This window comes from Lampetra fluviatilis, chromosome 36 (genome assembly GCF_964198595.1).
Source record: "Lampetra fluviatilis chromosome 36, kcLamFluv1.1, whole genome shotgun sequence".
NCBI lineage: Eukaryota > Metazoa > Chordata > Hyperoartia > Petromyzontiformes > Petromyzontidae > Lampetra > Lampetra fluviatilis.
Window position 1 is genome coordinate 9,951,081 of NC_136310.1, and position 23,897 is coordinate 9,974,977.

General features: G+C 54.3%; 1 protein-coding gene across 2 annotated transcripts in view; it reads right to left on the minus strand.

Moving 5' to 3' along the window:
* Positions 1-429: 429 nt before the first annotated feature.
* The window catches only part of LOC144945092 (uncharacterized), a 54,113-nt gene continuing 30,645 nt past the window's right edge, over positions 430-23,897 (minus strand). For both annotated transcript variants that reach the window (XM_078873336.1, XM_078873337.1), the window contains 4 exons: positions 16,210-16,320; positions 3,477-3,595; positions 3,169-3,337; positions 430-779 (listed from right to left, as the gene is read on the minus strand). In XM_078873336.1, coding sequence (XP_078729462.1) covers positions 643-779; positions 3,169-3,337; positions 3,477-3,595; positions 16,210-16,320 — 536 coding nt within the window. In that variant the 3' untranslated portion in view covers positions 430-642. The remainder of the gene's footprint in view (positions 780-3,168; positions 3,338-3,476; positions 3,596-16,209; positions 16,321-23,897) is intronic.

Below are 23,897 nucleotides of genomic sequence, written 5' to 3' on the forward strand. Positions count from 1 at the left end.
ATATTTGGGGCGGGCGGGCAGTAGGGCACGCTGGAGAGACGAGACGGACGGCTCCTCGCTTGCCGGCCGTCGAGGGCCCGCGACACGCTGGTACCCGCACGACCGCAATCACGGTGGGAGGTGTGGGGGAAGCAATCCGAATACTCGAAGATAAAACAATAAAAAGGGACGAAGAGGCCGACGCGTCTCTCTCCGCCCCCAACTCGATGCCAGCTACAATAAATACGCTCCCACCTAAGTCAAGTCAATTTCGTTTTTGCTTTTTTAACACGTCGGCAAACTTTACGGCACAAATCTGCCGCCCGAAGCGCCGACCGACCAACACAAACTAACTTCACATCATCCGTGTTTTTGGTTTTATCCGGGACCACCTTATCCCCCGAGCCCATACCCCCCCTCCCATCCCCCCCCCCCACACACCGTCCCCCCCACACCCCCCACCGCACCCCGGGATCACCGGGAGTCGACTGGGGGCGTCCGTCCACCGTGAGAACCCCACGGCGTGCGTGCGAGTCGCTCATCCCCGACTCCTTTCACCGCACCCACGACGCGCCTCATCAATTCAGGTGGTGGGGGTGCACACGAGGTTGTGTGCGTGTGTGGATGGGCGAGGGGGGGGGGCAGCTCGCTCCCCCCCACAGGTCACATGACCTCGGTCTTGACGATGGTGATGAGGGCGGCGTCGCGCGGGCAGCCCTCGCGCCAGTACTGCTCCGCCGCGGAGCAGACGCCCACGGCGCGGTTGTAGTCCTCCTGAGAGACGCCGGGGGACACGGCGCCTGCACGGGGGGGGGGGACATGCGCACGGGAGACATGGGGACATGGGGTGGGACATGGGGAGACACGGTGAGACATGGGGTGACACAAAGACACGGGATATACATGGGGTGACACATGGGGTGACACATGGGGTGACACATGGGGTGACACATGGGGTGACACATGGGGTGACACATGGGGTGACACATGGGGTGACACATGGGGTGACACATGGGGTGACACGGTGAGAAAAGGGATACACATGTGGAGACAGATGGGGAGACATGGGGAGACACGGGCTACACATGGGGAGACACGGTGAGACATGGGGTGACAGAGACACGGTGACACACAGGGTGACACAGAGACACGGAGTATACATGGGGAGACACGGTGAGACACGGAGTACACATGGGGAGACACGGTGAGACACGGTGAGACACGGTGAGACACGGTGAGACACGGCGAGACACGGCGAGACACGGGGTGACACGGGGTGACACGGGGTGACACAGGGAATCTCCATGAGTGATGGGGCAGTTGTGGAAAGAGTCGAGAAGTTTCTGTACCTGGGCTGTGTGTGCTCATGACCTGCTCTGATTTAGCAGCAGAAGTCTCACTCCGAATCAGTCGAGCGACATTATCTTTTCATCGCCACGCCTTGTGGAAGCTAGCTGGTCTGTCGCTCCATACAAAGCTCCGGGTCTTCTCTGCCATGGTCATGCCCTCCTCCCTTCCCTGTGTTTGTGAAACGTGGAGCTCCTTAAAGGAGCATCTGCGCCGGTTAGAAACATTCTGGCTGCCCGGCCTGCCTACGATCCATCCAGGGTTAACCAGGCTGGATTGTGCAAGGCTGCGTTGGCTGGGTCATGTAGCCCGTATTCCCAACCACCGCATGACCAAGCAGCTTCTGTTTGGCCGGATAGATGGGGCTGGTACCAGCAGTCAAGGTCGGCATCTGTGGAGGAGGCTCGTGAAGGACGCTGCTGCTACTGGGCATTTGGAGGAAGTCGCCCTCCAACAACAACGGAGGGCGGAGGAGCGACGCTCACAACAACGAGCGGAGCCCTGGGCTGCTAAAACGCAGCGAGCTGTCATTGTGGGGAACACACCAGTCCTCTCATTCAGTCAACCCAAACACATAACACCTGGGCCTGTCACCTGCCCTCCTGTCAGCAAACCTTAGAAACTACACGTGGCCTCAAAGTGCACCTGGCTTGGCACAGGCGCCGTGGTGACGTCACCGTCACTTAGTGGTGAATGGCGGGTATTGGTATTCATATTGAAGAAGTGTGTGTGCGTGCGTGCACGTGTGTGTATATGACTATGCGTGTGTACATGAGTATGCGTGCGTCTGTGTGTGTACGTGAGTATGCGTGCACGTGTATGTACATGGGTATGCGTGCGTGCGTGTGAGTGTACATGGGTATGAGTGCGTGTGAGTGTACATGGGTATGCGTGCGTGTGAGTGTACATGGTATGTGTGCGTGTGAGTGTACATGGGTATGCGTGCGTGTGAGTGTACATGGGTATGTGTGCGTGTGAGTGTACATGGGTATGCGTGCGTGTGAGTGTACATGGTATGTGTGCGTGTGAGTGTACATGGGTATGCGTGCGTGTGAGTGTACATGGGTATGCGTGCGTGTGAGTGTACATGGGTATGTGTGCGTGTGAGTGTACATGGGTATGCGTGCGTGTGAGTGTACATGGTATGTGTGCGTGTGAGTGTACATGGGTATGAGTGCGTGTGAGTGTACATGGGTATGTGTGCGTGTGAGTGTACATGGGTATGTGTGAGTGCGTGCGTGTGAGTGTACATGGGTATGTGTGAGTGCGTGTATGTGAGTGTACATGGGTATGTGTGAGTGCGTGCGTGTGAGTGTACATGGGTATGCGTGCGTGTGAGTGTACATGGTATGTGTGCGTGTGAGTGTACATGGTATGTGTGCGTGTGAGTGTACATGGGTATGCGTGCGTGTGAGTGTACATGGGTATGCGTGCGTGAGTGTACATGGGTATGTGTGCGTGTGAGTGTACATGGGTATGTGTGCGTGTGAGTGTACATGGGTATGCGTGCATGTGAGTGTACATGACTATGTGTGCGTGTGAGTGTACATGAGTATGCGTGCGTGTGAACATGGGCATGCTTGCGTGTGAGTGTACATGGGTATGCGTGCGTGTGAGTGTACATGGGTATGCGTGCGTGTGAGTGTACATGGGTATGCATGCGTGTGAGTGTACATGGGTATGCGTGCGTGTGAGTGTACATGGGTATGTGTGCGTGTGAGTGTACATGGGTATGTGTGAGTGCGTGCGTGTGAGTGTACATGGGTATGCGTGCGTGAGTGTGTACATGGGTATGCATGTATGTGAGTGTACATGGGTATGTGTGTGTGCGTGTCTCCGCACCGGTGAGTGTGTGCAGGAAGTGGTGCACCAGGGCGGCGCGTGCGGCGCGGTAGTGCTGGGCGCTCGTCTGGGAGGGCAGCGGGGCCCAGGGGCCCCCTGCGGGGCCCAGCACTCGCACGCCCAGCGGCTCCCCGGCCTCCACGCGCACCGCCAGCTGTGTGCCGCGCACCTGCGGAGGGGGTCACATCACCGCGTCACACCACGGCACCACGCATCACACCACGGCACACGATGCCGCGTCACGCCGCGTTACAACAACGCCACGCTGCACGGCACGAGGTGACGCCACGTCGACGTGGTGCGCTCACCTCCACGCGGTGCTCGCAGGCCCCGGGGCCGCTCCTCCCTGACTCCACGGTGCCGAGGGCTCCCCCGGGGAAGCGCAGCGTGACGCACACCACGTCGGCGTCGCTCATCGCTGCGCTCTCTACAACCGCACCGACGCAACCACGCGCACGCACACAACCGCACAGGTAAATACACGCACACCAATCACGTGCTGAAGTATATACACAACCAAGACAAAGATCGCCCAGAGAGCCTGCGGACTGTTAGAAAAAGTGCTGTTAGCGGCACGGCACACGAGGGGGTGGATGGCCAACACCACACCCGACCGCCTTTGTCTCCCCAGTGGCGATGTTTACACACAGCACCAGGTACTCATTTGAGCTTCAGTCGACTTAGGGGAGGCCCAGGACCGGTTCAGATAATCGTCACCGGTGTTGGCCGCGAGAGGGAATCGATCTCGGGCTGCCGGGTTCGTAGCGCAGCGTAGCGCTAAGCGCAACACCTCCGTTCCCCGCGGTAGTGTACACGACCGCACACAAAAACGTATCCACACGCAACTCACACACACACGGAACTGATCATCGGTCGAGTGACAAACGACTTGTCGGGCAGCGCAGCTCAGACTGGAGCGCCACGTTGGACCGGGAAAGTCTCCGTGGGTCTCAGGGCCCAACGTCAGGAGGGCCTTGCTACACCAGGATGTTTGTTTGGCCTATTCCTCTTCAAATCGCGAGTGTTTTGCCTCTGTGTGGATGGACACCCGTCGTCATCATCATCATCATCGTCTTCGTCATCATCGTTGTCACCGTCGTCGTCGTCATCATCATCATCATCACCATCGTCGTCATCGTTGTCATCATCATCTTCATCATCGTCGTCACGATCAATCCACTCGCTGGATGAAGGCGGCCTACTCCCCCAAGCTGTTGCCATCCAATTTCACCGCTCCGTCTCCGTGGTGAACGTTCTCTCGGTGGGGGGGGGGAGGCCAGGGGTGGGGGTGGGGAAACGTCTCTCCTCATTTGGCTGCCGTTGCGTCGCGAGTCTCGCTGCCCACCCCATGGCCACCGTCCCTCCCAGCGACGGCGAGCTGGTGCCCCGGCCCACACACACCACGGGTGGCATGTACTCTCTAATCCTCGTGTTCCTCTCCTGCTCTCTCCCTGCTCTCTCTCTCTTTCCCTGTGCTAACGATTTGTCGGTGTACGGCAGACCGCTGCTCGTCACGGCTTTTTCTTGAAAATCGCCACACTCGGCATATCCGCGATCCGCAAACTCGACGGCAAAAGAGAAACCGAGGGTTTGGTTTCGTGGTTCGTAATACGACACCCACCTCTACTTTTGATTTGCGTCACCCTAGATCAACCCAAAACATTAAAACAGGAGGGATTTCGAAACGCAAAATATGATTGATATCACTGTGTAACATTTTTTTTTGTTCCTGGGTATTAAGTGTTATTTCCTAAGTGTTTATGCTTCATAAGTATAAAAAATGGCTATTATTCCCCACAAACTTTGCTTTTGTGACCAGGACATTGATATTTTGAAATGTATCTATTTTCCAGAAGATTCCAGATAGTTTCAGCGCTGAGTAAACTTGGAGTAACTTATCGAACATTCTAGAACTTTCCAGTAATATAAATAGTAGTAAAAATACAGAGGCCTTAAGCCCACCAGTTCAGTTTAGTTCCAGCTGCCCAAGTGGATACATATGTGCATTTTTCTGAGATGGCATCAAGAGGCTGCAAGCATCCGGCAGACGCATGTTGCTGTGTCTATGGCCAATTTATCAAGACAAGAGCGAAAAAGTACTGTGGAAGCATCTGCTAAGATGTGTGAGGCCTATAAGGCATATATCACCATGCCTGTCGGGGATCAAGACAAACCCTGGGCACCTCATTTCACCTGCGAGCAATGCAAAAAAAACTCTGGAAGGTAAGATGGTCAATTGTTGCTCGGAATTTTAAGTTATAAAATGAAACATTTTTTTTATTGTAAACCTTTTATAATTTTAAAATGTTTTGCAACTTTCAATGTTATTGAAAAAATATATCATACATGAAAAATGTTGCGAGAATCTCTTACACATTAGTCATGGGTGAAATATATATATTTTTGTAGGATGGTACAGAGGGGAAAAGAGAGCCATGAAGTTCGCTATCCCAAGAATTTGGCAGGAACCCACTGACCACTCAAGCAACTGCTACTTCTGCATGGTGGACCCTTCCAAACGTCGGACTGGCAAGAATGCACCTGCTATCACGTATCCGAACCTTCCTTCATCCATCGCCCTGGTGCCGCCACACTGCCATGAGCTCCCCGTACCCACTCCTCCGGAGAGAGAGCAGCCGTCTTTAGAAGAGAGCAGCAAGTCAGAGAGCGAGGAAGAGGTTGTAGATCCAGATGACAATTTCAGAGGTGGAGCTGAGGAGAGAAACCCATACTACCCCAACCAAAAAGACCTCAACGACTTGATCAGAGATCTTGGTCTCATCAAGTCCAATGCCGAGCTTTTGACATCTATGCTCAAGCAGTAGAACTTGTTGGATGAAAGTGTGCAAGTCGCAGATCAGAGAAAGCGTCACCAACATTTTTGCAGCTTCTTCATCCGTCAAGATGGGCTCTGCTTCTGCCATAATGTGACCAGTCTGTTCGAGGCAATCGGAATCGCCTGTAACCAGAATGAGTGGCGCCTCTTCATTGACAGCTCATCCAGGAGCCTCAAAGCCGAGCTGCTCCATTATGGTAAGAAGTACCCGTCTCTTCCCCTGGCTCACTCGGTGCACCTCAAAGAGGATTACAACAGCATCAAGACCTTGCTGGACGCCTTGAAGAATGATGAGTATGGCTGGGAGGTCATCGCAGACTTCAAAATGGTGGCATTCCTGATGGGTCTCCAAGGCGGTTTTACCAAGTTTCCCTGCTATCTTTGCCTTTGGGACAGCAGGGACACCAAGGCGCACTACCACAGGTAGGACTGGCCACAGCGGACCGAGTTCTCTGTGGGGAGGAACAACGTCAAGTGGGAGGCGCTGGTGGACCCCCGGAAGGTGCTGATGTCACCACTGCACATCAAATTGGGCCTTATGGAACAATTTGTCAGAGCTGTAGATAAGGAGTCGGCAGCCTTCAAGTACCTTCAAGACTTCTTCCCTAAGCTGTCTGAGGCAAAGGTCAAAGCCGGTGTCTTCGTCGGACCACAGATAAAGAAGATCCTGGAGTGCAATGAATTCCCCAAGAAGCTCACTAGTAAGGGGAAAGCGGCTTGGAACAGCTTTGTCGCAGTGGTTCGTGGCTTCCTGGGCAATCACGAGGTCGAAAACTATGTGGAGCTGGTTGAGACTCTGGTGAAGAACTACGGCACAATGGGCTGTAGGATGTCCCTCAAAGTCCATATCCTTTATGCTCATCTTGATAAATTTAAGGAGAACGTGGGAGCGTACTCAGAGGAGCAAGACGAACGCTTCCACCAGGATATGCTGGACTTTGAACGGCGCTACCAAGGACAGTATAATGAGAACATGATGAGAGACTACATTCGGGAGCTGATTCGTGAAAGTGATTTATAGTATAATCATAAATCTCGAAAAACTACTGACTTCTAAATCTTTTGAAGTAATTTTTGCCCCGCTTTAGAATAAATTCATGTTAATTTTGATTCATATGTTGGTTTTTTTCTGACTTTATATGAACAAACAGACACAAATTCGCCCGTTTTCTCATTGAAAATAGGTACATTTTAAAATATCACTGTCCTGGTCACAAAAGCAAAGTTTGTGGGGGAATAATAGCCATTTTCTATACTTTTTAGGCATACGCAATTAGGAAATAACACTTACTACCCAGGAACCAAAATTGTGTTACATAGTGTATTCGCTAGTGTTATGTTTTATGGTAAATATCTGGAGTGAAAAAAATATATAAAGGCAAATCGCCCGATCATGCTGGATGTAATTACCAGCGAAAAGTTGTAAATGTTGTGGATTTACTCTCCAACACACCGGTGGGCTGAAGTAGTAACTAATTGGCGCGTTGTTTACGTGACAAACCTTACTGGCTGTGTCGGGTGGTGGAGAGATACGACACATTTATACTTACGCGATCTAACCCAAAAACCTTTATTATGAATGTGGTGTACAATACCGTACACGTATCCTCTACTCAGGGCAGCGTGTTCCCCCCTCACCTGGAGAGAACAACCCACTGTCTCCCGGGAGTGAACTATGACCTCAGATTTGTAGGTGCTGATTCTCACCGCAGCCGCTTCACACTCGGCATCAAACCGCTCAAGTGCACGCTGAGATCACCGACTGACGAGGCAAAGAGGATAACGTCATCTGCAAAAAGCAGCGACGTCACCTCCATGCCCCCGTACTACATAATCTCGATGCCCCCGTACCGGATACTCTCCATACCATGGCTGCGCCTTCATATCCTGTCCATGAGAATCACAAACAGGAGTGGAGACAAGAGAGATGCACCCTTGGCAGAGTCCAACACCAGCAGCGAACGACTTTGATTTAACACCAAGAACGCAGACACACCTCTCGCTCCGGGAATAGAAGGACCGGTTAGCGCACAGGAGCATCACCGGTGCATCGTACTCCCCCGCAGCACCTCCCACAAGACATTGCGAGGAAGACGGACACATGCCTTCTCCAAGTCTACAAAGAAGAGGTCGACTGAAGAATCACTCCCATGAGCCCTCAAATATCTGTGACAGGGAAAAGAGCCGGTCCATTGTCCCACGACCATGACGGCATCCGCATTGTTCCAGTGGCTTGACCACTGGGCAGCGCTTCCTCTCCAGCACTCTCGCGTAGGCTTTACCTGGGACGCTGGGGAGTGTGATCCCTCTGTAGTTGGAGTACACACATACACACGCTGCTCCCCTTATATATATAAAAAAATGAGAACCCCAACCTCAGTTTGCCAATCCAGAGGTAGTGTACACACCTTCCATGCAGCACTGAAGAGGCGTGTTAACCATGACACTCCTACACTGTCCAGCGCTTTCAACAACTCTGGGTGAATCTCGTCCACCCCAGTAGCTTTGCCTTCAGCAACCGTGATGGACCCCCCCCCCCCTCCTCAGCTGTTTCCAGGGCTGCCTCCTGAGAGAAGGGAGTGTCCACCGGGTTGAAAAGCTCCTGCAAGTCATGGGACCTCCTTTGCCAGTAACAAAATATGAGAATAGGTCATTCCCCTTTTTCTGGCAACAAAAACACCTTTTACAAGGAATCATGTCTGCATTAACCACAATACTTGTGATCAGAATGCAAACAGTTTCAAAGACAATGCATATATTATCAGAGTATGTGTTTTGTTTGCATTCTAATCACAAGTATTGTGGTTAATGCAGACACGATTCTTTGTAAAAAGTGTTTTTGTTGCCAGAAAAAGGGGAAAAAAAACCTATTCTCAGCTCCTCCAAGTGTTCCTTCCACCTTTCGACTATCTCCTTAGTTGAGGTCCATGTCACGCCGCCACCCTTACTGGGAACAGCCTGGGCCACGTCCCGTCGACCCCTCCTAAGGCGTCGGATGGTTTGGCAGAACATTTTTAAGGCTGTCCGGTAGTCCCTCTCCGTGGCCTCTACAAACTCCGCCCATGTCCGCGGGCTTTCGCTTCAGCGGCTGCTGCAGCTGCTGCCCTCAATCAAGTCGGGGGACCCTTTTCCGAGCACAGCTCAGAAAGCCTCCTTCTTCCACTTGACAGCGTCCCTCACCACTGGTGTCCACCAGCGGGTCCCTAGGGTTGCCGCCATGACAGGCACCAACTGCCTTCAGGCGTCAGCTTTTCGCAGCTGCATCCACAATCGAGGTCCTGAACATCGTCCACTTGGACTCAATGTCCATGACCTCCAATGGAGTGCAGGAGAAGTTTTCCCAGAGGTGGAAGTTGAAATCTTTCTGCACTGGGTCTTCCGCCAAACGTTCCCGGCAAACCCGCACTCTTCCTTTTGGGCCTTCCGCTTCTGTCCGGTCGGTGCCCAAAGCGTCGGATCCAACCTGTCACCAGGTGGTGATCAATCGACAGCTTCGCCCCTCTCCTTTTCACCTGAGTGTCCATAACACTCGAACTCAAGTACGATGATACAACGATCAAATCAATCATTGACCTTCGGCCCAAGGTGCTCTGGTACCATGTACGCTGATGAGCATCCTCGCGTTCGAACACGGTGATTGTTATTGACATTCCGTGACTAGCGCAGAATTTCAATAACATCTCACCGGTCGGGTCCAGATCAGGGGGGCCCATTCCTCCCAATCACGCCGCTTTAAGCATCTCCATCGTTTCCCACGTGAGCATTGACGTCGCCCAATAAGACTGTGGGGTCGGTAGGCAGCACTCTGTCCAGCACTGCACCGTCTCCAAGAAGGCCAAATACTCCGAACTGCAGTTTGGTGCACAGGCAGCCAGTCAGAGTTTTCCTTTCTGAGACCCGAAGTCTCATTGAGGCGACCCTCTCATCCACCGGGACAAACTCCCACTGAACAGCACCCAGCCGGGGGATTGTCAGTATCCCCACACCCGCCCGGGGCCTCTCACCAGGGGTTGCTCCGCAGTAGGAGAGAGACCACCCCCGATCGAGAAGTTTGGGTCCAGTGGCAATTCTGCGCATGGTGACGACACCGACTACATCTTGTCGGTACCTTTCCCCACCACCTCTACCAGCTCCGGCTCCTTCCCCCTTGTGACATGCCATGTCCCAACAGCTGGTGTCCATCGCCAAGGTCCAGTTCATCTGAGACCATCCCTCTCCCTGTCATACTGGCATCGCACCTTGTTCTACGCAGTGACAATGAGTGAGTGTAGTTTGTATGCTCTCCACCTGTTCCGCATGGATTCACTCCCACAGCTAAACCCACAGACAGTGGCCAAAACATCCCCCCCAAGCTGAAAAAAAATCCCCTGCAAATCACTCAACTGGCACCGCACACAGCAGCATCAGCAACAACATCATCCCGCGCCTCCCCCCACCCCCCCGACTACAGGGAACACTCGGCAGGAACCCTCCTGCATTCAGGAGTCTTGAGGCTCCGGTGAGAATTTCGTGGGGTAAACAAGCCGGGTCGTAAACAACAGTGACAGGCGAACACCGCGTCTCTCGCGCAAGCTGGAGGGACTGCCGTGCCGCCAGTACCGCCACCACCGCCACCCCTCCTCTTCACCACAGGCCTCTCCCCCCCCACGCAGCCATTAGCCCCCTGGCATCACAGCTCCTCGCGCGCGGGGAGCTCAAGCCACAACTATGAGGCGACTCCCTGAATGTGGGGCGGTGTAGAGCCGAGTGAGCGTGCGTGCACGCGCGTGTGTGTGTTGGGGAGCGGTGGCGCACTGCTTAACGACGCTGCGCTACAAACCGCGGCCATGAACCGAGTTTGAGTCCCGCTCGCAGCCAACAACACCGGGGTGATGATTACCTGAACCGGTCCCGGGCCTCGTCTGGGTCGATGTGTAAAACATCAGCGCCGGCTACCCACCCCCTCGTGTGCCGTGTCGGCCTTCATAAGTGCTCGCTAACAGCACTTGCCCCAACAGTCTGTTGAGGCTACACAGGGGACCTATGCCTTTTGATATTGTATGCATGCGAGTGTGTTTGTGTGTTGCTGTGTGCGATTATACACCGAATGTGTGTGTGTATAATGCGGGCTAGCGTCCGTCCATCCGTGTGTGTGCGTGTGTGTACGTGTGTGTGTGCAGTTGATTGCGCACAGAGCGACGGTGCGCAGAGCGTTCCTGTGCAGGGAAAGAGCGCACATGCTTGTGCATTGTGTGGGGGGTGTTAGCTACTGTGTGTGCCGAGCGTGTGAAGTGACCGTGTGTGTAGTACGTTTGGTGGCTATGCAGAGATTGTATGTTTTGTCAGTGATTGTGCATAGAGTAAGCCAGTGATTGTGTATTGTTTGACTTGGCAATTGTGTCTAGTGTACGAGACAGTGATTGTGTGTAGTGTATATATGGGGAGCGGTCGTGTGGTAGTTGGGGCACTGCGCTGCAAACCCGGCGACCCGTTTACGTTCGATTCCCGTTTACGGCCACCAACACCGGTGACGATTATCCGAACTGGTGCCGAGTCTCCCGTAGCTCAAAGGTGGCCGGCCGTGGTGCTGGCTACCCAACCCCTCGTGTGCCGTGCCGGCCCTGTAAGGCTTTCCGAGGGATGCGTGTCCTCGTGGACATTGTGCGAGACAGTGCTTGCGCACGGCGTGAGAGACGATGACGACTGTGTGTGTTGTGATTGAATGAGACAGCGATGGTGCACGGGGTTTGTGGTTGCGAGCCCGGCGCGTTTCGCGATCGTGTACGCGGAGTGATTGTGTAAGTGTGCCCGCGCGCGCTGGCACTCCGCGGTATACTTCTCCTGCCCATGCTCCAATAACCACCGCCACACCCGCCCTGCTGCCCCCCCCCCACAAACCCCAGCGCGTCCCCACTCCCATCCAAACCACCGCGGGGTCTCGGGATGAGACACCGGCGTTCCGAAGAGGAATTTTAATTAATTACAGCGAAATCAATCACCTGGGCGTTGCCCACGCCGCCAACCGCGTGTGTGTGTCAGTGTGTGTGCGAGCTGTCAAACTGGTTTGACACTCGCTCATATGCACACACAGACACACACATATGCAGATGTGACAGATAACCCCCGTGCAAACTGCTGGAGCAATCGCTTTTAGCGAACACCTATGCAAGGCCGGCAAACGGTGCACATGTGAGGGGGTGGTGTGGCTGGAACCGCAGTGCTGGTGTTTACACTACCGCACCATGTGACTCATTTACGGGTGAGTCGACCTAGGGGAGGCCCGGGATCGGTTCAAATAATGGTCGCAGACTTGGGTGGTCGTGAGCGGGAATTGAACTTGGGTCGCCGGATTCGCAGCGCAGCACCAATGGCTACACTACCGCTCCTCACACATAAAAACAAAGTTACCCCCTATAGCCTTAACAGGCTGTCGTGCCAAGTGCTGTTAGCGAGTAGCACCTCTGAAGGCCGGCACGGCACGCGAGAGGGTGGGGGTGGCCAACGCCACGCCCGGCCGCCTTTGTCATCCGAGTATACACACACACGTATGCATGCATGCACGCATACACACGTATGCGTGCATGCATATTTATACACATATAAATAGGCATTCGTATACACGCGTACATACAAAGATAAAAAAAAACATCCCCCGTATAGCCTTAACAGACTGTTGGGGCAAGTGCTGTTAGCGAGCACCTACACGCGTACATACACACGCACGCACGCGTACGCGCGCGCACATAAGCACTCGCGCGTTCACGGTGAACGCACCCAGTGGGGTAAGAATTCACCCCGGGGCGGTTTGAGGATCCGTAACGATCCCCGCTCTCACGATTCCATCCTAGAGTCGATGTTTTTGTTATGTTGGTGTCCCTAGTCACGTGACACCCATCAGCAGTCACGTGATCCCGTCACGCACACCACGCTGGTGTTTCCCGCACCCGCGATCCGGTGCGTGTATCTAACCCGTATCGCTACGGTAATTACCATGTCCATTATCCACCCAAGAAAGCCTCACCGAGTCTCAAGACTCGTTTTCACTAGAGTCCTGCTACATCGCGATGTTTGGCCAATTGCATCAATGAGTGTGTGGCTTCGTGTAATTTTATGGGTCTCTGCCAGTCTATGGATCTCGATGCGAGCGCCTATGAGCCTCTGCGCGAGTCTATGGGTCTCTGTGCCAGTCTATGGATCTCAGTGCGAGGCACCTGTGAGCCTCTGTGCGGGTCTATGGGTCTCTGTACCAGTCTATGAATCTCAGTGTGATCGCCTGTGAGCCTCTGTGCGGGTCTATGGGTCTCTGTGCCAGTCTATGAATCTCAGTGCGATCACCTATGAGCCTCTGTGCGGGTCTATGGGTCTCTGTGCCAGTCTATGAATCTCAGTGTGATCGCCTATGAGCCTCTGTGCGAGTCTATAGGTCTCTGTGCCAGTCTATGATTCTCAGTGCGAGCACCTGTGAGCCTCTGTGCGAGTCTATGGGTCTCTGTGGCAGTCTATAAATCTCAGTGCGAGCACCTGTGAGCCTCTGTGCGGGTCTATGGGTCTCTGTGCCAGTCTATGAATCTCAGTGTGATCACCTATGAGCCTCTGTGCGAGTCTATGGGTCTCTGTGCCATTCGATGGGGTCTTTACGTCTGGAAAGCATCACCGGAGTCTCAAGACTCGTTTTCCAGGAGACCCCTGCTGCAATTAGGAACGTCTTGCTGCGTATTTTTACCGAATGCGTGGGAGGAAACGGGAGAGCCCCTCACCCTGGTCCGCGCGTGCCTCTCTCTCCCGAGTCCCCCCCGAGTCTCAGACTCGGCTGGGGGGGGGACTTTCCCGGCCGCCGCAGGACGACGGCCGGAGTCGATCGTCGCCGTTCACCTGGAGGTTTCAAAAGCTGCAGTTTCGTTTCCTCCTTTTGAAGTTTAACTTTTGCGAGCAGGCTGCCGTTTTACTCGCCGGGGTCTTCAAACGCCACCGTCTGTTTGACAGGATGTGAAGGGGACAGTTTTTTTTTCTTTCCCCCCTGCGACTGCCGCTTGCTTGGGATTACAGCGAGAGGCGGGCAGACAGAGGAACACGTGGATTAGCGAACAAAGACAAAGATCCCCCGCGTAGCCTTAACAGACTGTTGGGGCAAGTGCCGTTAGCGAGTAGCACCTATGAAGGCCGGCACGGCACACCAGGGGGTGGGCGGCCAGCACCATGCCCGGCCGCGTTTGTCTCCCCAGTGGGGATGTTCACACACTGGCACCAGGTACTCATATGAGGCTGAGTGGACCTAGGGGAGGCCAAGGACCGGTTCAGATAATCGTCAATGGTGTTTGACATAAGCGGAAATCGAACCCGGGTGGCCGTGTTCGCGGTTAGCACGCTGCGCTACCGCTCCCCACACAGAAGTACACACTCACACACACTCACACGTTTGCTAAAAGAAGTACAAAGACCCCCTGTGCGGCCTTTAACAAACTGTTTGGCCAAGCTCTGTTGAGCGAGCCCCTTCTATTACTCGTCAATCACTCTATTGGGATCACGCACACACACAGTAGCAGCAGCAGCAACCGCCGCCTGCCCTCTGCTGGCAGGCTCATGCCCCAGGTCGCTCAGGAAACACGAGACGCCCTATATGCTGGCCTCTTTGAAGTTCTCAGTTGGTTCAACCAAATTGACTTGAAACCTGAAAGTGAACGTGACCCCCGACGACAATTATCTTGGGTGATGGCAGGGTGGTGGGTGTGGTGCGGGATGGTGGATGGCCCAGATAAAACCACATGGGCGAGTGTGAGTCAGGGTATTGCCGATGGCGTTGTTCACCCACGCAGGCAGTGGGGCGGAGGAGGGAGAGACACGGATTGCTCCGGGAGTTGTCGTTGCTTCTTCAAGTAACCAGACGGCTCGTGCTTGCGGTCGCAGGGGACAGCGACCCGCAGCGAGTGGGGAGCGGCTGATAATGACGCGCGCACACGCAAAAATATTACATCTACCTATCAGCACGTGTGTGCGTGTCTGTGCGCGCGTATGTTTGAGTGTGTGCGTGTGCGTGTGTCCATGCGAGTGCGTGTGTGTGTGTGTATACGTGTGAGTGCGTGTATACGTGTGTGTGTGTGTATGCGTGTGAGTGCGTGTTTACGTGTGTGTGTGCTTGTGTACGTGTGTGCGTGTGTACGTGTGTGCGTGTGTACGTGTGTGTGCGTGTGTCCATGGGGAGCGGTAGTGTAGCGGTTAGCGCGCTGCGCTATGAACCCGGCGACACGAGTTCGATTCCCGCTCACGGCCAACACCAGTGACGATTATCTGAACCGGTCTCGGGCCTCCCCTAGGTCGACTCAGCCTCAAATGTGTACCTGGTGCGGTGTGTAAACATCGCCACTAGGGAGACAAAGGCGGTCGGGCGTGGTGCTGGCCACCCACCCCCTCGTGTACCGTTCCGGCCTTCATAGGTGCTCGCTAACAGCACTTGCCCCTACAGTCTGCTAAGGCTATACAGGGGATCTTTGTCTTTGTCCATGCGAGTGCGTGTGTGTGCGTGTATACGTGTGAGTGCGTGTATACGTGTGTGTGCGTGTTTACGTGTGTGTGTGCTTGTGTACGTGTGTGCGTGTGTACGTGTGTGTGCGTGTGTGTGCGTGTGTGTGCGTGTATACGTGCGAGTGCGTGTTATACGTGCGAGTGCGTGTGTACGTGCGAGTGTGCGTGTGTACGTGTGTACGTGTGTGTGCGTGTGTACGTGCGACTCCGTGATTTGTTTACCTTTCGTGTACTTTGCACTCCTATCGTGTTTTTTGTCCTGTTTGTTGTTGTAACATTCTGACCCCGTGCCCGGACAAATAAAGATTCTGATTCTGAGTGTGTGTGCACGTGTGTGTGCGTGTGCACGTGCGAGTGCGTGTGCACGTGCGAGTGCGGCGCGTGGGGAGCGGTTGGCGCGCGGCGCTACGAACACGGAGAACCGAGTTCGATTCCCGCTCGTGGCCAACACCAACGACGATTAAATGAACCGGCCGGGCGTGGTGTTGGCCACCCACCACCTCGTGTGCTGTCGGCCTTGAAAGGTGCTTCCGAACAGCACTCGTCCCAACAGTCTTGAAGTTTGTTTTTTTGCGGTGTGTGTCAGCGTGCACGCGCGAGTGCGGTACACGTGTGTGCGTGCACGCGCGAGTGCGGTACACGTGTGTGTGTGGTGTGTGTGTGTGCGCGCGTGTGCGGTGCATGTTCGTTTGCGGTGCGCTGGTCACCTTGTGTGAAGGCGCTGCCGGTGGCATAGATGTTTTCGGGAGCGCCGCCCCCCACGAGCCAGCACACCGTGTCCACGTCGTGCACCACGCTGTCGTAGAATATCCCTCCTGCTAGAAAACACAAAACATCCCCCCCCCAGCACAGCCTCAATACTCGCTTGGGGCAAGTGCTGTTGGCGAGCGTCTAGGGGGTGCGTGGCCAGCACCACGCCCGGCCGCCTTTGTCTCCCGAGTGGCAATGTTTACACGCCGCACCAGGTGCTAGTTTTTAGGCCGAGTCGACCTCGGGGAGGCCCAGCTCCAGCTCAGAGAACCGGTGCTGGTGGCCGTCGGCGAGGATCAAACTCGGGCCGCCGGGTTGGTGCGTAGTGAGCTAACCGCAGCGCCACCACTCCACACACACACACACACCGACATCCACTGTGGTGATACACACCACCTGGTCCCCCGGGGGTGGAACTCCCCACCCACCATGGGAGATCAGGCTCTCAGTGTTCATATATATAAATATATTTTTAAACTTTATTATTTAAGCTTTGTTCCTCTCTGGCCCTTAATGCTGCTAGCCGGCTCCTTCTCGATCATCTTTGTCATGTTTCATTCGTGGGGCCTTGACACTTCATGGAAGCCCTTAATATGTGAAAATTATTCTTGCAATGTAGGTATGTTGAACTTCTTTCTTACCGTATGTTGCTAAACGTGCAAATCGGAGGTACGGTGGGGGGGAAGGACAACAAACTAAACACGGAAAACAGTTCTAGAGACGTGAGTTTTCAATCTAGATTGAAACGTGCATAGCTCCAGTGGCTTCCTAATATCTGAAGGAAGAGCGTTCCAGACGGCCGCAGAAGCGCATCTGAAAGCTCCGCGCGATACGGTGACCACCGTAATTGTTTGATGGTTAGCCAAAAGCCGCTGCTGCGAGGATGACCGGAGTTTGCATGATAATGGTTTAAGCTTCTTGACGAGATCAGCAAGGTATTGTGGGTCATTTGTGGCAAGCACTTAGTGTGTAATAAGCGTGAAAATGTAATGAGTTACGATTCGTATTTCGTGCACAACAGCCACCATTCGCCAACAAGGAGGGCACAGGACAGACTCCATTTGCCAGGGGTTGACTGACCGAGTTGACTGGCAGATGCACCAGCTGTGCTCCCCACTGTACCAACTTGCGGTGTTTTTGCTGCCTGGTTCTCCACTCGTTGTTGTGAGCGTCGCTCCTCCGCCCTTCATTGTTGCTGGAGGGCGACTGCCTTCAACTGCCCAGTAGCTTCCTTCACGAGCCTCCTCCATAGAGGCCGATCTTTACACTGCTGGTACCGGTCACCAGCAAGTTCACTCGGCTCCACATCCTCTCGAAATGCATCAGTCCATCTCTTGTCTAGCCAGTGCCACACCCATTTAGCCCCCTCTATCTGGCCAAACAGAATCCACTTGGGCATACTGTGGCTGGGCATGCGGGCTACATGATCCAGCCAACGCAGCTTCAAATGTGCCGGAGGAGCTCACCGATGGGACTGCGTCACAGGATCTTTCAAGGATCTGTGAGCTCCTCACACAATCGAGCCTGGTCAATCCCAGGAGGGACCGTAGGCAGGCCAGCCTGAACGTGTCAAACCGGCGCAGCCGTTCCTGCACATATGAAAGACGCGATGGTTGGGGAGCGACTGGGGCCCAGGCAGCTTCAACGCGGCACCAGTCTTTGGCGCCGGAACGCCGCTCGACCGACTCGGAGCGAGACCTCCGCTGCAACACCGATGGTGGCGACGAAACGGCCAGGAACGCGAACTCCTTCCAACCCTCTCCACACCCACCCCCCTCTTTACTCGTCGAGAGCTAAGGCAGTGGAGTGTGTGATGACACGAGAGTATCTAGGCATGCGCTTTGTTTTTGGTGGGCTTGACGGGGAGGCCCAACCTGTTTCATGGCACGCTGCATGTTCGGCAGCAGAGCCTCCACCTGCCCAGAGTGAGCAGCAATTACAAATGCATCGGTAAACGACCATATTATATACTGTTAGACCGTGAGGCTATGTGACTGGGTCTACCATCAACAACCTGTGACCACCACCCCATCCTAGCAGCGCCGCACGGCCCTCTGACCCTCCGAGCGGAGGCTGCGGTAAGCCTCCTCATTCTCGGGCGTGGGGACATTGTAGACGGTGGGAGTGGATCCGCCGCTTTCCCTAAGCTAGCTGGAACACCTCCTCCTCCGTCAGCCAGGGATTCTGGGGAGGTCTAGACTTTGTAGCCCAATGCATGAGCCAGAGTCCTGAACCTCACCCATTTTCCCCGTGGTTTCAGGATGAGGTAGGAGGGGGGGCGGAAATGACAACACCATCTACAAGCAATAATCACCTTGCATACACATACTACATCCCAACACTGAAATTAAACACACCACCTGCTCTCCCACACACACCCCCTCTGTGACCCACACACACACCTGTGACCCACACACACACCTGTGACCCATAAACACCTACTCTGTATTCCCCACACACACACACGCGTGACCCACACACACACGCGTGACCCACACACACCCTCTGTATTCCACACACACCTGTGACCCACACACACACCTGTGACCCACACACACACCTGTGACCCACACACACACCTGTGACCCAAACACACACCTGTGACCCACACACACACCTATGACCCACACACCCTCTGTATTCCACACACACACCTGTGACCCACACACACACCTGTGACCCACACACACACCGGTGACCCACACACCCTCTGTATTCCACACACACACACCTGTGACCCACACACACCTGTGACCCACACACACACCTGTGACCCACACACACACCTGTGACCCACACACCCTCTGTATTCCACACACACACACCTGTGACCCACACACACACCTGTGACCCACACACACACCTGTGACCCACACACACACCTGTGACCCACACACACACCTGTGACCCACACACACACCTGTGACCCACACACACACCTGTGACCCACACACACACCTGTGACCCACACACACACCTGTGACCCACACACACACCTGTGACCCACACACCCTCTGTATTCCACACACACACACACACACCTGTGACCCACACACACCTGTGACCCACACACACACCTGTGACCCACACACCCTCTGTATTCCACACACACACACCTGTGACCCACACACACACCTGTGACCCACACACACACCTGTGACCCACACACACACCTGTGACCCACACACACACCGGTGACCCACACACACACCGGTGACCCACACACCCTCTGTATTCCACACACACACACACACCTGTGACCCACACACACCTGTGACCCACACACACACCTGTGACCCACACACCCTCTGTATTCCACACACACACACACACACCTGTGACCCACACACACACCTGTGACCCACACACCCTCTGTATTCCACACACACACACCTGTGACCCACACACACACCTGTGACCCACACACACCTGTGACCCACACACCCTCTGTATTCCACACACACACACCATCCCATCGTTATTCCAAACACACACGCGCCAACACACCTCCTCCCTCCGTGGCAGCGCCCACGCGCACCCACCCAACACCCCGTGCAGGGAGCTCCCCGCCAGCACGGCACAGACAAGGCCTTTAATAAAGGAGCTGTTTTCGGCTTAGGGAGGGCTGAGCCGGGATCTAATGAGGGCTCGCCATGCCGGCACGGCCACCGCCGCCGCCGCACAGCCCAGTAACGCTCACCTGCAAGGGAGGAGGTCTGGGCGCCTAATCGGGTAATTACCCCACGCGCGCAGGGTGTGCACACGCCCACACACACACCCACACACACACACACCCACACACCCACGTGCACACACACGTGCACCCACACGCTGCACACCGGCGCACACACACACACAAAACATACGCACATATGCGCGACTACACGCACTGCACACCGGCGCGTACTCGTGCACATGCATGACCACACACGCACAGCACTACGGCACGCACGCATGCACATTCACATGCACGACCACACACACTGCACACTGGCACACACTCACGCACACTACACACTGGCACACACTCACACACTTACATGGCCACACACACTGCACCCTGGCACACACACACTCACGACCACACACACTGCACACTGGCACACACTCACACACACTGGTGCACACACTTACATGGCCACACACACTGCACCCTGGCACACACACACACTCACGACCACACACACTGCACACTGGCACACACACACACTTACATGGCCACACACGCTGCACACTGGCACGCTCATGACACACACACACACACTGCACTGGCACGCGCACTCGCACACAAAGACATCCTGCCCACTCCGTTTTTAGGCCAAAAAGGACTGTAGGGGCAAGTGTTGTTTGTGAGTAGCACCAATCAAGGTTGGCACGGCACACGAGGGGGTGGATGGCCTGCATTACACCCAACCGCCTTTGTCTCCCCCACCGATGTTTGCACACTGTACCAGACACTCATTGGAAGGCGAGTCGACCTTGAGGAGGCCAGCCCAGGACCGGATCAGATAGTCGTGAACGGTGTTGGCCGTGAGCAGGAATCGAATTCGGGTTGCCGGGTTTGTAGCGCAGCGCGCTAACCGCTGCTACACTACCGCTCACACTCGTAAGTACATTTGCACACACGTGAACCCACACAACAACAACCGCCATTCGCCACTAAGTGGCGGTGACGTCACCACGACGCTTGTGCCAGGCCATGTGCACCTTGAGGCCACGTGAAGTGTCGAACGCCCGCTTGCAGGAGGTCACGGGGCAGACCCAGGTGCCACGGGTCGACTGACTGAGATGACTGACGCATGTACCCACAATGACACAGGTGCCTGCCCGAGACATTGGCTCCCTTCTGATCAGACGTGTTCTGTATGCCGATGGCTTGGTTATTGCCGCTCCCTCTGAGGACGAGTTGAAGAGTCCGATGCTGAACCTGGAACGTGCCACTAAGAGGTGGGGCCTTACCATCAGTCCCACAAAAAACAAACCACCTGCCTGGGTATTTCATGTCATCAAACGCTCCACGCCCTCAACTCCCCGTGAGTGATGGGGTGATTGTGGAGAGAGTGAAGGAGTCCCCATACCTGGGCAGTGTGTTCATGACCAGCTCTGTTTTGCCAGCGGAAGTCTAATTTTGGAACAGTCGAGCGGCATTATCTTTCCATCGGCTGCGTAACGCAGCGTGGAGATTACCTGGGTCTGTCGCTCCATACGAAGCTTCGGATCTTCTCGGCCACAGTTATACCCCTCCCTTCTCTACGCTTGTGAAATGTGGACCCCTTCACAGGAACATCTGCGTCAGTTTGAAACATTCAAGCTGTCCTATCTATGATCCATTACTGGATTTAACAAGGCTGTATTGCGCGAGGAGTTCACAGATCCTTTAAATATCTGGACACATTCTCAGCATTGAGCTCCTCCGGCAGGTAAGGCTGCATTGGCTGGATCATGTCACCCGCATGCCCAGCCACCGCATGCCCAAGCAGCTTTTGTTTGGCCGGATAGAGGGGGTTAAACGGGTGTGGCATGGGCGAGAAAAGAGATGGGCTGATGCAGTACAAGAGAATGTGGAGCTGAGTGGACTTGCCAATGAGGTATCAAAATCGGCCTCTACGGAGGAGACTCGTGAAGGACGCTACCGAGTAGTTGGAGGCAGTCGCCCTCCAGCAACAATGGAGGGTGGAGGAGCGACGCTCCCAACAATGAGTGGAGCACCAGTCGGCTAAAACGCAGCAAGTCGTCACAGCGGCGAGCCCAGGTGGCACATATGCCAGTCATCTCAGTCAGTCAACCCAAAACACCTGGGTCAAGTGGCCTCAAAGTGAACCTAGCCTGGGTCACGTGCTGTGGTGACATCACCGCTACTTAGTGGTGATCGGTTGTTGTTGGTGTTGTGTTCAGACATGCATTAGTGTGCGTCCGAGCGGTTAGCGCTGCGCTATGCTACGAACCCGCTTATCCGAGTTTGATTCCTGCTCACGGCCAACATTAGTGACGATTATTTGAACCGGTCTTGGGCCTCCCCTAGGTCGACTCCGCCTCAAATTAGTACTTGAGGCGGTGTAAACATCACCACCAGGGAGACAAAGGTGGCGGGGCGTGGTGCTGGCCACCACCCCTTCGTGTGCCGTGCTGGCCTTCATTAGGTGCTCGCTCAGAGCACTTGCCCTAACAATCTGCTAAAGGCTATATGGGAAATCTTTGTCTTTGTTTATGAACATGGGGAGCGGTAGTGTAGCTGTTAGTGCACTGCGCTCCAAAACCGGTGACCCGAGTCCGACTCCAGTGACAACTATCTGAACCAGCCTTGAATGAGTACCTGGTGCAATGTGTAAACATCAGCACTGGGGAGACAAAGGTGGCTGGGCATGGTGTTGGCCACCCACCCACACCCTGGTGTGCCTTTTCGGTACTTACTATCAGCACTTGTCCCAACAATTGTCGGCTATTCAGGAGACCTTTGTCTTTGTATGAAAGCATGATTTGGTGCATGTTGGGCGCTATGATTGTATGAGTGTGCGTGAGTACGTGCGTCTCTATATGAATGTGTACATCTTTGTTTTTTGTCTTTACCAATGCGTGCGTGCACCTGTGGTTATGTTTATCTACGTGACTTTACCGAAAGACCCAAAGAATATGGGCATATGTGTATGAATGTGTATATGTGTATGAATGTGTGGGTATATCTGTCTGAATGTGTATTTGTGTATGAATGGGTATTTGTGTATGAATGTGTGGATATATTTGTCTGAATGGGTATATGTGTATGAATGTGTGGGTACATCTGTCTGAATGGGTATATGTGTCTGAATGTGTGGGTATATCTGTCTGAATGTGTATATGTGTCTGAATGGGTATACGTGTATGAATGTGTATCCGGTGCATCTATCAGTCAGCCAACCCATGGCACCTGGGTCTGTCCCAAAGACCTCCAGTCAGCGAGTCTTCGACACGTCACGTGGTTCCAAGGTGCACCTGGCCTGGCACAGGCGCCGCGTTGATGTCACCGTCACTTAGTGGCGAACGGCAGGTATTGGTATGAATGTGTGTGTATGTCTGTATGAATGTGTGTGCGTCTGTACAAATGTGTGTGCGCGTCTGTACAAATGTGTGTGCGCGTCTGTACGAATGCGTGTATGTGTACGAAGGTATGAGCATGTGTCTCTTTGTCCCTATGTGTGTGTGTGTATGTCTGTATGGATGCACGTGTATGAAGGTGAGGAGCGATTATGTAGCGATGAGCCCGCTGCGCTAAGAACCTGCCGACCCGGGTTCGACTGCCGCCGATAGTCAACACCAGTGACCATTTTCTGAATCGGTCCTGGGTCTTCCCTTTGGTCGACTCAGCCTCAAATGAGTACCTGGTGCGGTGTGTAAACATCGCTACTCGGGAGACAAAGGCGGTGGGGAATAATGCTGGCCACCCACCCCTTCGTGTGCCGTGCCGGCCTTCATAGGTGCTCGCGAAGAATGCTGCTGGGTACTGGGAGGCAGCCGCCCTCCAGCAACAGCGGAGCACAGAGGAGTGACACTCACAACAGTGGAGGGCACGGGTCAGTCTCCCCAGTCAACCCGTAAAAGTCTGCTGAGGCTATACGGGGGATCTTTGTCTTTGTATGAAGGTATGAATGTTCGTGCGTGTCTTTGTCCC